Here is a 17,196-nt window from a genome sequence, read left to right on the forward strand (position 1 = left end):
ATCCAGGGAGGTAGTGGAGGGAGGGGGGCGCGTGGGTGGTGGATGGCTCAGAGAGGAGGTCGTGGATGCCGGATGCGAGAAAATGTGCTCAATTCCAGCAACATTCCGCGTACAAAATAGCTCTTACGTGCTGTGCTGGTGGTTTTATTCATCGTAAAGGCAGAGGGAGAGGCATGTTAAGCTCAAAGCTGGCTAAGATTGTACAAATATGAAATTCGATTCGAGCATGCGAACCAGAGGACAGAAATATCATAAAAAAAAGATTAGCATTGCAATGCAAATTGTCCAACAGGTGAGAAATGGGTCATTAATTTTATGAAATTACGTGACTAATCAAAGTCATGTAAATATCATACTCTGGCAACTAATTACGGGTTTTCAAATACAGTAACAAAATATGTACGGTGTAGTTACGCTCTAATTATGAAATTTAATGTGGTTTTTTATAAGCAGAAAGAAAATGATGGACCTGTTTAAGACTTGCTTATAACCTTAAATGACAGCAATGAGACTTTTTGTTTCTCGTAATAGATTATTACGAAGAATACACCACACTGACAAAGAAAGCAAGAACTTTGTCTTTAATGAATCTTAGTCAAGTTATACAAAAGACATTGTATACAGTAAGTTTGTTGTGTCCTGCTATGTAGTCTTCCCGGCTTTGTGCCTTTTACTAATTATTCATTTTTTACTGTATGGGTTCGGTGAGAGGCTTAAACACGTCTTAACACGTTTGTCAGTGTGAACCCAACTACCTGGCGCTACATGATGCGGTCATCGTAGCCTAATGCACTCTAACCTCGACGATTATTATATATTTATCGTCTTGTGGGCTGGATATATAATAAAACCAGAAATTTATTGATAAAAAACTGATAATGAATTTATTGATAAGAAACATAATGAATTTATTGATAACATATAATGAGTTTGATGAATTCCTACTTTGTTTCATCTCTCATCATAGAGGATGAGGAGTCATAATAACGTGGCTGAAAAATGTTGACCAGACCACACACTAGAAAGTGAAGAGACGACGATGTTTCGGTCCGTCCTGGACCATTCTTGTCTTGATCGACTTGAGAATGGTCCAGGACGGACCGAAACGTCGTCGTCTCTTCACTTTCTAGTGTGTGTTTTTGGTCAACATCATAGAGGAGAAACAAAGACAACAGATCAGGTGATGATGCAGCTGCAAGGACAGAACAAGTATAAACTAGACCAGACTTGTTAACTATACGGGCTCACCATAGCCCGTGCTACTAGGAACTTTTTTGTTCCAAGTAGCGAATCTTAAACAACAACAACATTGTTAACTATGAGACCAATGGGTGAGGTGCAGGCAGCGGCGAGGCTGTTGCCTGGTAGTATGCCCTCGCACACTTACAGATCTAGTCAACAATACAATGCTTTCTTGCCTTAGAGACTTACGGGCTCACCATAGCCCGTGCTACATGGATACTTCGTCCTGAGTAGCTAAATCTTTAACAACGACAACAGCCTTAGAGATGTAACTAACAATGGAATAAATTAATCTTATTGCTACTCAAATTGTATACGTTGAGGCGAGCATACGTTTTTGTTTAAAAGTCAGCATACCATACATCGAAAACTAACCTTTGGATTCTCTTTTGATCAAGAGTCGACAAATGTACATAACGATGACTATATAAAATAAACACAAATAAACAGTAAATGAGCAATATTATAATTATACATGACACATAAACATGACTCCGTACAATAAACAGCTAATAGTTGACAAAATATATATAAAGGAAATGTAACACTGGGATTGTTCAACTCGTTTTATTGAGATGTTCTTTAATACTGATCTAGATTCTCACAACACCAATAATGCTTCAGGGTTTCAGAAAACGCACTCATTCTCAGGTTCAACAATGGCTACTGTGAGCTTAGATGAGGTTTTATCCGGCAAGATCACACAAAGTTTAGCGGTATTATGGCTGTCACTCAAAGGCGTAGATACTATCGAACAGTCTTCAACACCATGAGATATAGTGCTATGGAACTGAACAGCTGTTTCAGAACAACTGGACAGTTCTTGAACAGCTTCAATATAGAGTTCAAATGGTAAATACCTACAGACTTTTTCAGGAAAAAACACTGCTGAATATATCTATATGCAGGAAGTGTAATGCGAGTGTTTCACACACTAAGGTAATTAGGTTTGCTTCATTTGCTGCTCAAGTCATCGGCAGGGTACCGAAGACATTACACTGAGCTGTCTAAGCATATGATGTGTAATTCAGGTTTATGCTTTGAAGATGTACCAACATATAAAACAGTCAGTCCACAAAATATTTATATACATGCAGACGGGCCAAGAGAGGCGTCCGGTTATTATTTGGCTGCTGCGCCTACTGGAAGAGAACTCAGGAGAGGATCTGAGGGTCCGTCGCCTCAGGCAATCGACCCAAGTTGGCCAGAACGTCGAGCTGACCTTCCAAGTCGTGGTCCGACAGGTCGCTAAAGTCCCCTCGACTGCTCAAGCGGGTTTCAGTGTCTCGGGGGAATGTTTGATCGTCTGTGTCTCTGGGGTATGATTGATCGTCCTTGCCACCATCAGAAGCGCTTGTATGGTTGGAATCATCACTCTCTTCGAATATCTTGGCGAGTGCTAGTATGTATGTGTCTTCGGCATCATCCTGCTCCTTGAGGGCGGATGTCTGAGGGTTGAGATCATCTGGATCTGACGAGTAGGTCTTCTGGTCGTCACTACCAGTGTCTGAACAGCTGCTGGTCTTGTCGTCATCGTTACTGTAAGAGCGTTGAATGTCGTCTTCCTGGAGAAGCTGTGTGAGTGCCGCGATATACCTTAGTGCCAATGTGAGCGTGGTCATTTTGGCGGCGGCCGAGGCATCTTTGCGACAACCGGCTGCATCTGGTAAGACATTTCGCAGATTCTCGAAAGCTTTATTAATCTCTCGCATGTGGGATCGCTCGTGGGAGCTGCCCAGCTTCTTGCGACATTTTGTGAACGGGATTTGCCTCGACCTGATCGGTTTGTTCGTCGCTTCTCTAAGGCGCCTCTCTTGTAGTAAACGTTTGATTATTGTCCTTGGCCGCATCCCGTATTTGTCCGCTATCCGGGAATGAGAATACCCCAGACTCCTCTTGCTGGCGGAGTGGTGTTTGCTCCTCGTCTTATAGGTGGCCCCGGGGGCGCCTAACCTTTCCATGTTGTCTTATGTTCCCAACAGTCTCTTGCAGGTGGGTAATATTTTCAGACACAATGTCACCATCTCCACAAAACTCGCTCAGATATTCAACGTCTTAAATATCGTGACATCGTCTCTAAAAATCGATTAACTTAAACTTGAAAATCCAAAAAGGCTTAATCTGGCTTCATAGCAGAACCTCGTCGATTGAATGACCTTATAAAGAACACTATTAATTATTTTTACCGCTAAACTATATTGGGCACGAGGAGTTATATTTTATTTGGTTAATTGATAAACTAAAAAAACTACGTTAATCAGAATTTTCTAACAATTAGGAATAGTAATCCAGTTTTTTAACGAGATTATGAACGATGTGGCGTTAAGGTGCTGTATTCAATGATACTGAACCCTGGTGATGGTGCTGTGATGCTGCACCAGTGGTAGTGCTGTTCTCGTGTGCTGATGCTGTATCCAGATGGTTGCGCCTTATGTAGTCAAAGAAAGATATATCCAGGTGACAGTGATGTGGTCAGGTGGTGTTGCTGTCCACAGATGACGAGGATTTAACACCTGCAAATCAGGAAAGGAATTTCAGTAAATATACCATGGTGATGACTTTTTTATATGATTATTATCTAAGAAAACCCCAATGTAAACACATGCTTGCACACGCTATAGTTAAGTGGCACTGTGTGTAATTTTGTATATTAAAACGTGTAATTGCAAAGCAAGACGTCATGCGCAGTCTAACCTCCAAAATTTTAGCACGTATAACGACCGAGGGCCGAAAATACAAAATATAATGTTTCACTAGGCTTTCGTGTGCGATATAAAACACGGTAGTGTTCACAATGCTTATCGGTGGACATACACTAAGTTTATTTTAGTTCTGGACTGTCCAGAACTAAGGTATATTTGCTGTTTGGTCACTGAACATTTGTGTTGACCTCAACACCCCTCCCAGAGGTTAATAGACCTTCAGACCAACACCGATTCATTACAGTTAACTAGTTTTGTGAGGATATTTGAGGCGACATGTAGAAAACGAAGCGTTAAAATAAGGACAAGAGTGTAGCCTATATAGATCTACGAAACCTATTCGTGCCTTAACATACTGCCTATATGGATTATATATGGTATACGTTTGGTAAGATAAAGATAGGTTACATTTTGTTTACTTTTTTCAATGTGCAAATTCCTCGTACGTGTTGCCTTATAATTTAAATAATAATACATTATGTATTGTTATCTTAACATGTAATTGGAAAGCTTGTTATGTGTTCATATTTTTTGAAGAAGGGTTGCATTGGTGTATTTGTAGACAACATCTGGTCTTCCCCACACATCCGGCACGTATAGCTATGGCATAAGACTTCACGGACCGAATTTCCGGTCCCGGATGTAATAAGTAGTTGGTTCCAGCCTCTTGGGTTTCGGACCAGTTGTACCTGTCCAAACCCAATCTCCGGCCATACTCGTCCAAGTTGCTGCCTTCCACATAGGTACATATGTAAATCTGTCATAGTGTGTAATAATGTATTTTCTCATAAAAATTAATATTAATATAGTAATTGTGTAGGTTTGGTGTGGAAGTCCTGCTGGTAATTCATTGTATTTGTAGTACGTTAGTGCAGCATTTAGAGAGGTGCCATTCGACGACCCGTCCTAACACTAGGCTGGTTAAAGCAGCGGCCGTCCTCCCCAGACGCATTCATAAATTTTAAATTAATTAACATACTGTTCATTCAACACGGCAATTTTCTCAAATATAAATGAATATTATAATAGCATATTGTGCATATATAAGCATAGGTTAGGTTAGGTGTTTAGCTTCTGTTTGCGATTATTTTTGAGGCGTTGACTTACCCAAAACACCCCAAGTTTAGTTTGTATGTTTTATGAATGTTAAGTTCGTAAAGTTAGATTTGAATAGCTTAAATCTACGTAAATCGACCAAAAAATTAAAATACAAACTATTTTAAAATTTACAAAAATTTAAATTACAAACTTATGCAAGTCTAAAAATTCAGGTTTAGATGTTCTTAATTGAAAATAATGTTGGTGCAATTTTATTTTAAGGTCAGATTGAAACGATATGAGGCATTTGTCAAAAAGTTTTTCAAACGAGTCAAAACATCCTCTATGCAAAGGCAAAAATTGCAAAAAACATTATCGCTGGCGTTAATGTCAATTTGACTAATACATCTTAAGTTTCGAGTCATAGCTTCGAACATAGTCAGATTGATTTAAGTACAAAAGCAGACTATCGCTGATTTTGCAACATGTCCGTCTAAGCATCGGCCAAATGTTCGTTAATTGAATTAAAATTAATTTAAGTTTCACTCCCACCCGTCCTAAGGCTATGTTCGTTACATCCAGCGACCGACTGCTCGTTAATCCAACCGTCAAATCTCCTGTTTATAAATGAAAAACACAAGACTCTCAACTGATGACGGTCGAACACTTCTCGAACCGTGCTTCGCTGACTTTCTATGTTCAAGACATATCTCAACTGTTTCACATACGTACTGTAAATCCAACGAAAATGATAAAATATAACAATGGTAATATATATTTGGTAAAATAACTGTTTTGGTTGCACATTAAGTTAAAAAATTATAAATATATGTTTGAGGTCGGCCTCAACTTAGAGAAACAAAATCACCCCGAGATGGATCGCACTTTAATGTCAGTACAGTATTTGATTAATATGCGGACGGTGAGTCGCCATAACGTGGTGAAGATATGATGTCCAAGCCACACATTATCAAGTGGTGTAATGGGAAGAGAGCGATTGATTGATGAAGATTAAGCCACCCAAGAGGTAACATGGGCATGAATAGGTAACTCTTAGGGTCACAAAGAGAGCGGAAGAGAGAGACATTATAAGGGAAGTGAGTGAGATGAAAGGTGGGATGAATGAAAGATGAAGATAATAAGATGAAAGGTAGAAATGAGATGAAAGGTAGAAATGAGATGAAAGGTAAGAATAAGATGAAAGAAAAGAGAAAATAATGAAAGAAATCAAGAGCAGGGTACATCTCGACCGATGTGTGTATGTATGTACATGTAAAATTGCTTCCTAAATCTTATATATTACGGAAATACAGATAATGGGGTGTATTCCGCTTCGCGGTGTATATAAACCGAGTTTACTTTAGTCTATTTCCGGATGTACAAAACAGATACTCAAGCTAAAACACATTCCCCAACACGTCAAGGAAAACACGCAAAAGCTGATTTGTTAACATTAAAATTAGTCAAATTATTTATTGTCTGCGATATTGATTTCGATTGAAACGTTCACTAATTATTGATTTGATAGCAGAGCATTATTTGAATAAGTTTTTTCTCAAGGTTAACGTATGTAAAAACTAGAGGAGCAACCAAATGACCGTAAATTATCAGTTCGTAGTTATGTAGTTACGAATACTCATTTGCACATTTAAGCTCAGGGAGTTAAATGACATTCATATCTTTTTTAAATTAACATTTACGGCTGTAAAAATATTCTGGTAAAGAAAACATACATAAATTATCAGTATTTAAAGTCGTGAACTTTCACACAAGGGAAACGGGCTGTGAAAAAAAAAGAGCCATGTCATGATTCTTGAGAAAATCTTGACATTTACAACGTCCAGTAATGGCACACAGCTGGAAGTCCTCCTGCCTGAGAGATGATGCCCTATCAAACCGGCTGGTAATCCCCATAAGGACGCCGGGTTCTGCATAGATAACCAGGTGTATCATGGTTAGCTTTGTATTTAGCTTGGTGTGAATAGCTGATACAATACGGGCTCACCATAGCCCGTGCTACTGGAACTTCTTGTTCTGAGTAGCTGAATCTAAAACAACAACAACAGCTGATACTTAATTTAGATTGTTTCTATGGGTAGTTTATACAGGTAATGTCAGCACCTCTCACTGGTTAATATAGATTAAGCCTGATTCAATAATTTTTTATCATGCAAGGCTAAGTTATCAGAGGCTTCATATTTTAGTTTAGACTATTAAGACCAGACTGCAAGTAAATTATGTGCGATTAATAGTGATTAGTCTAATGCCAAGTTTAAGTTTGTCAACAAAGGTTTAACATGTTCTAAGTTTGATTTGCTTGTAGCTTAACGCCGTTAGAATAAGAGATCGTATTCGCGGGCGTGACCAAACTACCAACATGAGTCTCCGTGGTGTAGTGGTAAGACACTCGCCTGGCGTTCCGCGAGCGCTATGTCATGGGTTCGTATCCTGGCCGGGGAGGATTTACTGGGCGCAATTCCTTAACTGTAGCCTCTGTTTAACGCAACAGTAAAATGTGTACTTGGATGAAAAAAACGATTCTTCGCGGCGGGGATCGTATTCCAGGGACCTGCCCGAAACGCTACGCGTACTAGTGGCTGTACAAGAATGTAACAACTCTTGGATATATCTCAAAAAATATATATATCTCAATGAGTCCACATGGTGATTCCTCTCATCATTGGCAGCTGGAAGTTTTACCAATTGGTCGTGTGGTCACATTTCGAGGAATGCACTGACTTTATCTCCAGTTCTTATAAACAAATCTCTGGTGCCGAAGAGGATAAATTGTCGTGTAATCTGAGAATTTAGCAAAGAAAATAAAGATGAAATATATTTCTTCACAAAGCATATTTGGAATGATTTCGACGACTACAACAGGAAAGATAATCAAAAGAAAACGCTAAGCCAACTACGGTTCCCACAGTTGTAAGCAATAAAAACGGAAAAAGAAGAGAATTGTGTATAATATGGTGTATGTGTATAATATTTTGACCATAAATTGCCGTGCGATCAATGACTTGATCTTGTGAATATGCAGCTCGGGACTTGCATGGTCAGTGTTCGATTCCCCGAGATTGAGCACCGTTCTCTCACGCGGTCCTTTTATCTCGTATTCTAAGTCTGCCCTTATCCAAACTCCAATCCTATCCTTATATCCCAGCTTTAAGCTGTCCTCGTATCCCAGCTTTAAGTCTGACCTCGTAGTGTGTCTCACTAATCCCTTCCCGTGCTACATAACCATACTTAGCGGTTGCTCTTGATAATTACATTTATACTTGGATATATCCATGGCTGGATGCTCTTAGCTAAACCCTGAGAGAGAGAGGAAAGCTTCTTACATTAAACATGAACCTGCTATTGACATCTTTATTCTCGATGAGCAAGTATACGGTTTAGATAATAAACGACGGAAATTGTTGCTTGATGCAATGATTTTGTGAAAGTTTATTCACGCAATGGATGCATTGTATGTTACTATTACCATCTTGAGGTTATCTTGAGATGATTTCGGGGACCATGGCTAAATGCAAGTATAAACTCATTTCCTTGTACAATTCCTCATTATGTTACAAATAATCGGTACACAGTGGGTCATCAGGTGTTTTTACAAGCACTGAATTATAAGGCAAACATTTTAACGACTACCATGAACTCATAATTATTTAAAGATTCCGCTTCGTGGAGCGAGGCTCGTAGCCTCGTAATTTAGGTTAGGCTGTAAAATTGTCAAATAGGATAGCACATATTATGTGGTTATAATAATAAACTCCGTTTATGGTGACTGTTGATATATTTGGAAATATTGACGACATTTCGATCAATTTTAAGTGGATGGACAAGTTTTTCTTCGTTGCTGTTATTTGTGAGTTTATTGAATGTTTTTACCTAGTGGGATGAACGAGTGCAAATGGTTTAAGAATGGGTCTAGTGGCAAGTTGCTTCAGCCTGGCTACGTCCGGTTACTTTAGGCTAGGTCTGGATACTTCAGGTTAGGTCTGGAGTTACTTTAGGTTAGGTCTGGATACTTCAGGTTAGGTCTGGAGTTACTTTAGGCTAGGTCTAGATACTTCAGGTTAGGTCTGGAGTTACTTTAGGCTAGGTCTGGATACTTCAGGTTAGGTCTGGAGTTACTTTAGGCTGGGTCAGCTTAGTTTAGGCTTGGTCGGGATGCTTTAGGTTAGGTCGGGTTACTTTTGGTTTGGTCGGGTTACTTTAAGCTAGTTTTGATTACTTTACGCTTAATATGGTTGCTTAAAGCTAGTTTTGATTGCTTAGTATGGTTACTTAAAGCTAGGTTTGATTGCTTTAAGCTAACACTCACACACACATACCCAGGAAGCAGCCCGTAGCAGCTGTCTGACTCCCGGTTACCTATTCACTGTTAGGTGAACATGGGCATCAGGGTGAAAGAAACTCTGCCCATTTGTTTCCACCACCGCCAGGAATCGAACCCGGGCCATTAGGACTACGACCCTCAAGTGCTGTCCACTCAGCCGCGAGACTGAGGGGGGGGGGGCATTCATGTACTCACCTAGTTGTGCTTGCGGGGGTTGAGCTCTGGCTCTTTGGTCTCGCTTCTCAACTGTCAATCAACTTATGTACAGGTTCCTGAGCCTATTACGCTCTATCATATCTACACTTGAAACTGTGTATGGAGTCAGCCTCCACCACATCACTGCCTAATGCATTCCATCTGTTAACTACTCTGACACTGAAAGTTCCTTCTAACGTCCCTGTGGCTCATTTGGGTACCCAGTTTCCACCTGTGTCCCCCCCTTATTCCCGTACCTATTCTGATGGTTGCGGGTGTTTGTTAAACCGTAATCTGTTTTAAACACAACAGATAACCCCACAAAATATCATGTTATAAGGTCCGGAGGTCTCAACATTCTAGTTCATGTTGGGAACAGGTATGCGGAGAACATCTGGGTATCTCTATGTAATATCAGTCTTACCGATTGCCGAAGGTCACACGCACCAAGGGTCGTGACCTTTCTGGACGCAGCGGCGAGGTTGGTGACCTTCCTGGACACAGCGGCGAGGTTGGTGACCTTCCTGGACACAGCGGCGAGGTTGGTGACCTTTCTCGACACAATAGCGAGGGTCGTGACCTTTACTGGATACAGCTGCGAGGGTTGTGACTTTCCTGGACACAGCGACGATGGGCGAGGGGTCGTGTCCTTCCTGGACACAGCAGAGTCGTGACCTTCTGGCCACGAAAGCGAGGGTCGCGACCTTCCTGAACACAGCGGCGAGAGTCGTGACCTTCCTGGACACTCGAGCACCCCACGAAACCGTAGGCGAGTTTCACAAGAACATCCCTCGCAGGACACAAGATTAAGACCCAATATGGTTCGTCTAAGGTCTCACAAGTTTGTTTAGGGGGCTCATGATTGGAGGTGGACACACTGGACGGGTCATGCGGCCTTGAGCTGTGTGTGAGCTGTGCAATACCACCCTCGGCCGCGCGAGGAAGCAGGAACCACCGTTCGCGTGTCTGTGCCAGGAGGGGAGCCCCTGCGTGTCGCTACGTGAGGAAGGAAACTGCTGGCGAAGGTGTGGACTCGCCTAGGAAGCGACGGCCACTACCGCCACCCTCCTCCCCCTCTCTCCGGAATCCATCCACCTTCCCCCCTCTCGCCCCCCACCACACCATACAGAGGCGAGCTTCGTCAGATGTCACCTCCGGAAGGTGTCCCCGCCACACCATCTCCCGTACGAGGTGACACGAACGCATATCCTCACTCTGCAGGCGTTTCCCACCAGCTCGTGAAGGGAAACTCCGGCCTGAATTGTGTATGGGGGATATGGAAGCCGACGAGGAAGACACATGGTGGCCTGTGGGTTACGTCTCTCAGGCTGCCTGACTGGCAGGAAGGGATGGGGGTGGGTTGGTTCGTGGATGGTGAGGGATGGGAGGATGGGTGAGGGGGGGATGGAGGTGGGGTGATTCCTGCCACTATATTATTCTTTCTCACGAGTATTATCTGGTGTATTTTTCCTTCAGAGTAGTTATTAAGTGTGTGAAATGTGGGTGATAGGTTGTGTTTTGCTCGACACTCTGCCTTCCTGTCCTGCATCCATCTCTCTCTCTCTCTCTCTCTCTCTCTCTCTCTCTCTCTCTCTCTCTCTCTCTCTCTCTCTCTCTCTCTCTCTCTCTCTCTCTCTCTCTCTCTCTCTCTCTCTCTCTCAAATTTAACTAACATTACAAATCTATACTAATTGTGTAATTTTCATGACTAGCCCTAGAAGTTTATTATAAGGTGTTTTAACTATTTGTATTGTTTATTTAGCGTTAGGCTACTTATTAGGTACTGAGTGAACCCAGAGGCTTCACACAGTTAATTGAGAACACGTTAAGAATGCGAGGCACCGGAGGACTTGCCGCTGGCTGAGTAACCATGTTCTCTGGGACTGGCACAGTCATGAGGCTTCTCCCTCAATGTATAGTGTTGTTACAGTCGTCTTCCATGATTGTCCACGAAGTTGGGCCAAGACTGTTACCTGGCAGTAAATAGGTACCTGGGTGTTAGTCAGCTGTCACGGGCTGCTTCCTGGGGGTGGAGGCCTGGTCGAGGACCGGGCCGCGGGGACACTAAAAAGCCCCAAAATCATCTCGAGATAACCTCAAGATAGGACGCATGAGAACATTGTCCCCTGTACGCTACAGCGACGCAACGGACATCACACTACTCCTGAGAAATGACAGATATGGCACTGTAGGCTTTTGGGAAATGACAGGTCTAGATAGGACTAGTCGAAGATGAAAACGAGGTGGTTCTGTCTTTCCTGAAGGGGGAGAGAGGCGGTTGGGGCATGGAGGAGTGTGTAGGGGTGAGGGAAGAGGGGGTGACCATCCAAGAGAGCGATCCATTCCAAGGTGGAAGGGGAATTTGAGCTTCTGATCAAGTTACGCAGTCACTACTGGCATCCATTACCTCGCAAGGCAAGGCAATCCACCCTCCTATATGGTTCACCGCGTCCCAGCAAGCACAAAGTAAACAACGTTATTCTTACGACGTGGTAACGTTAAAAGTGTCGTGCTTGCTGGAAAGTTTATACAGAATGTGACTGACTCCCGGCTGGGGATAGTCTGAATTTGTACTTTTCTCACCCTCGTTATGTTCAAAGTCACGACTCGAGCCGTATTTCATACACCAGGCCAGTAATGTATACACCAAACCCAGGCCTATATATTGGCCAAAACCTTATTTTACACAGAAAGCAAAATTTTATGTTTTAATGTAGTGGAAAGTAATTATCTGTATACGTTATACGTAGTATGTCTCTCTTCATGCGAAATAACATATTTTTTTTCTCTCTCTCTCTCTCTCTCTCTCTCTCTCTCTCTCTCTCTCTCTCTCTCTCTCTCTCTCTCTCTCTCTCTCTCTCTCTCTCTCTCTCTCAACCACACCATCACAACGTTCCCACAGGACATCAGCATTACCACACACTAAGGACGTCACTGAAGATACCTTCTACCTCTATTATCTCTTACTCCTCGACTTATCGTCCTCTTATCGTTTCTCGTTTTCCTTTCCCCTAAATTTAAAGTCAACTCTCCATTACATTCTCAAAGACTAATTTCAGTCTGTATGTGACAACTGCGAGATCAACTTAAGTTATCATGGTGTCAGTTCATTTACTGATAATGGAGCATCTCGTTTCGTGTTCCATATGTGCTAAAGAGTCCTAAAAACATGACTTTTGGCACCAGGCGGCTCAGATGAAAGCGTGAAACTGTTATGGTAGTTAATTGGAGCCGCATGATCTTTGTAACGATCTGAAGTATAAAAGGTTTAATTTGGTTCATGGGGTCGGAAAATGGCTCCGACGGGCGACCCCACGAGATGAGTTGCGTGATGGTGAACCTGGCTGGTGGGTGATGGTGATGATGGTGTGTGAGAGCTCGGCTGTGACAGTGGTGTTGGGAGTGGGGGATGGCGGCTGTGGTGGGTGGTGGCGGTGTGGTAGGTAAGGCGTGTGGGGATCGCAGCTGTGGTGGGTGGTCATTACGGGGGCGGTGTGGGTAGGTAAGGCGTGTGATCGGGCCTTTCACTCACTGTACATGACTCCCGCTCCGAGCCCCCAGTCCTTAGCTGCTGCTGCCCCACTTAAACCCACTAAACGCTGCTACATACACTGCACAACTGTCATTACTTCCACGTGTGTCTTCACCTGTGTTAGCGTTCCACCTTCAGCTCCTGGGCCCGCCTCTGGTGGCGTATGTGTTCCTTCAAGTGCGTCACCTTGTACATAAGAATAAGAGCGGGTGGAGAAGTAGTACAAGAATGACGCAGCATCTAAAGCCAAGAGCCAGTTGGTTAATTAACTACATAACCACATCGGGAAGATGTCTGTGAATGACCAGATGGTCAGGACACACACACACAAGGAGTGTGATTGCGGACAATGTCGAGGAACTTTTGGGAAGTACCCAAGTGAAGTTTCCACGAAGATGTAAGACCTGTAAGAGAACACAGGCCCACACAAGATCGAACCATCGATACTAAAAGGAGTGGCAGCAATGTGTAGTGTCTTTACTGTAGTAGTTATCTCGCTGCAAAAGGAAATTGAAAATTGAAATAAGTTTATAGAGGTAAAGTACACACAAAGGGATGAGGTAGCTCAAGCTATTCTCACCCCGTTCAGTACATCGTGTTAATACATACATAGACACACATCACAAGCAATAAACGTATTACCGAACATTCTGAGAGATAAACATACATTTCCTCTTGCAAAAGGGAGCTTACCAAATGCCTTAAAACGGCTATTGTGGTGCCAATCAAAACACAGCAGAGGGGGACGACAAGGAGCAGGTAACTATAGACCAGCATCACTAATATGCATCCTCTGCATAGTGCTACTAGAGACTGATCCGCAGAAGACTCATTGAGCACTTAGAACAGTCGAATTTTCCCTCCAAAATCCTGCACGGACTCAGCGACGAAGTATCCTGCTTGACATATTTGTGGCAAAGCCAATAAGCCGACCGAAATCAAATAAGAGAGTGCTTAGGAAGACTGTATATTTCTTGAGTGTCATAAAGTATTCGACACACTGAAACCGAAGTTTCAGGAGCTGAAACTCACGTCCCTGGAAGAGTAAGGGGAGACATGATAACCACCTACAAAATTGTCAGGAAAATTGACAGGGTGGACAAAGACAAACTTTTTACCACGGGCGGAACACGAACAAGAGGACACAGGTGGAAGCTGAGTATCCAAAGAACTTTTTCAGTGTCAGAGTAGTTAACAGGTGGAATGCATTAAGTAGTGATGTGGTGGAGGCTGACTCCATACACATTTTCAAATGTCGATATGATAGAGCTCAGTAGGCCCAGGAATCTGTACACCAGTTGATTGACAGTTGAGAGACGGGACCTAAGAGCTAAAGCTCACCCCCGTAAGCACAACTAGGTGAATACACTTCCAAACAAGAGACTCATATTCAAGTTAAAGAAGCAGACTGGTAAATATGCAAGTGCTAAGCCAAGGAGCTCATAGTGTTATATACAACCTACGTGAGACCCATTCATGAGAATGCAACCCCGGCATGGAACTCCGACTTAAAGCACCAAAATACAAAACTAGAAAAGATACAAAGCTATGTAAAAAGAGTTGCTCCTGAGTGGAGGGAACCGAGTTACTAGGAAAGAATGGCGGAACTGGATCTCACCACGCTGGAGGAGAGAGGGGGGGAGTAGTGGGGAGACACGATAACGACTTACAAGATACTAAGGCGAATTTCACAGAGACAACTGAATTCTATTCAGATTGAGTAAAAGCAGAACGAGGGGAATAAATGGAAATGAGACATAGATGAGTAATAAATATTTTGGATATATATCTTCATTGCTGTTAGTGTTCTGAATAATTGGAAATAGTAAGTTGAACGGCTCAAAACAATATATATATATATAATATATATATATATAATATATATATATTTAAATATATATATATATATATATATATATATATATATATATATATATATATATATATATATATATATATATATATATATATATATAAGCCTATACTTGCATAAACCACAAGTGAAGATTAATCATCTTTGGACAACACCCACCAGTGGGACTCGAACCCAGAAAGCACAACTACCTTCCAGTAGCTGGCATAACTAGTATGCTTTAACCCACTACACCATCAGACCTTACAAAAGAAGTAGATAGTTCGAGATATATATCTCAAACATCTCCACTTCCCGAAGGCACCAGATGAGTGTGGGGTCAGTCTGCATTTTCCATCAAGCCACTGTCAATGTGAGAGAACTCGTGTCCAGCTTATAAGCCTATACTTGCATAAACCACAAGTGAAGATTAATCATCTTTGGACAACACCCACCAGTGGGACTCGAACCCAGAAAGCACAACTACCTTCCAGTAGCTGGCATAACTAGTATGCTTTAACCCACTACACCATCAGACCTTACAAAAGAAGTAGATAGTTCGAGATATATATCTCAAACATCTCCACTTCCCGAAGGCACCAGATGAGTGTGGGGTCAGTCTGCATTTTCCATCAAGCCACTGTCAATGTGAGAGAACTCGTGTCCAGCTTATAAGCCTATACTTGCATAAACCACAAGTGAAGATTAATCATCTTTGGACAACACCCACCAGTGGGACTCGAACCCAGAAAGCACAACTACCTTCCAGTAGCTGGCATAACTAGTATGCTTTAACCCACTACACCATCAGACCTTACAAAAGAAGTAGATAGTTCGAGATATATATCTCAAACATCTCCACTTCCCGAAGGCACCAGATGAGTGTGGGGTCAGTCTGCATTTTCCATCAAGCCACTGTCAATGTGAGAGAACTCGTGTCCAGCTTATAAGCCTATACTTGCATAAACCACAAGTGAAGATTAATCATCTTTGGACAACACCCACCAGTGGGACTCGAACCCAGAAAGCACAACTACCTTCCAGTAGCTGGCATAACTAGTATGCTTTAACCCACTACACCATCAGACCTTACAAAAGAAGTAGATAGTTCGAGATATATATCTCAAACATCTCCACTTCCCGAAGGCACCAGATGAGTGTGGGGTCAGTCTGCATTTTCCATCAAGCCACTGTCAATGTGAGAGAACTCGTGTCCAGCTTATAAGCCTATACTTGCATAAACCACAAGTGAAGATTAATCATCTTTGGACAACACCCACCAGTGGGACTCGAACCCAGAAAGCACAACTACCTTCCAGTAGCTGGCATAACTAGTATGCTTTAACCCACTACACCATCAGACCTTACAAAAGAAGTAGATAGTTCGAGATATATATCTCAAACATCTCCACTTCCCGAAGGCACCAGATGAGTGTGGGGTCAGTCTGCATTTTCCATCAAGCCACTGTCAATGTGAGAGAACTCGTGTCCAGCTTATAAGCCTATACTTGCATAAACCACAAGTGAAGATTAATCATCTTTGGACAACACCCACCAGTGGGACTCGAACCCAGAAAGCACAACTACCTTCCAGTAGCTGGCATAACTAGTATGCTTTAACCCACTACACCATCAGACCTTACAAAAGAAGTAGATAGTTCGAGATATATATCTCAAACATCTCCACTTCCCGAAGGCACCAGATGAGTGTGGGGTCAGTCTGCATTTTCCATCAAGCCACTGTCAATGTGAGAGAACTCGTGTCCAGCTTATAAGCCTATACTTGCATAAACCACGAGTTCGAGTGGGTTCGAGTCCCACTGGTGGGTGTTGTCCAAAGATGATTAATCTTCACTTGTGGTTTATGCAAGTATAGGCTTATAAGCTGGACACGAGTTCTCTCACATTGACAGTGGCTTGATGGAAAATGCAGACTGACCCCACACTCATCTGGTGCCTTCGGGAAGTGGAGATGTTTGAGATATATATCTCGAACTATCTACTTCTTTTGTAAGGTCTGATGGTGTAGTGGGTTAAAGCATACTAGTTATGCCAGCTACTGGAAGGTAGTTGTGCTTTCTGGGTTCGAGTCCCACTGGTGGGTGTTGTCCAAAGATGATTAATCTTCACTTGTGGTTTATGCAAGTATAGGCTTATAAGCTGGACACGAGTTCTCTCACATTGACAGTGGCTTGATGGAAAATGCAGACTGACCCCACACTCATCTGGTGCCTTCGGGAAGTGGAGATGTTTGAGATATATATCTCGAACTATCTACTTCTTTTGTAAGGTCTGA

At 42.4% G+C, this 17,196-nt stretch overlaps 2 protein-coding genes across 2 annotated transcripts in view; one reads left to right on the forward strand and one right to left on the reverse strand.

Moving 5' to 3' along the window:
- LOC123765615 (helix-loop-helix protein delilah-like) overlaps positions 1–17,196 on the forward strand; it is a 51,151-nt gene that overhangs the window by 9,173 nt on the left and 24,782 nt on the right. The window lies entirely within an intron of this gene.
- Positions 858–10,523, reverse strand: LOC123765440 (achaete-scute homolog 1a). The gene is made up of 2 exons (XM_045754010.2): positions 9,941–10,523; positions 858–3,755 (listed from the first exon to the last, which is right to left on the reverse strand). Exon 2 carries the CDS (start codon positions 3,201–3,203, stop codon positions 2,397–2,399), a length of 807 nt encoding a protein of 268 aa, XP_045609966.1. The 5' UTR covers positions 3,204–3,755; positions 9,941–10,523; the 3' UTR covers positions 858–2,396.

The sequence above is a fragment of the Procambarus clarkii genome, chromosome 30 (assembly GCF_040958095.1).
Source record: "Procambarus clarkii isolate CNS0578487 chromosome 30, FALCON_Pclarkii_2.0, whole genome shotgun sequence".
Taxonomy (NCBI): Eukaryota; Metazoa; Arthropoda; class Malacostraca; order Decapoda; family Cambaridae; genus Procambarus; species Procambarus clarkii.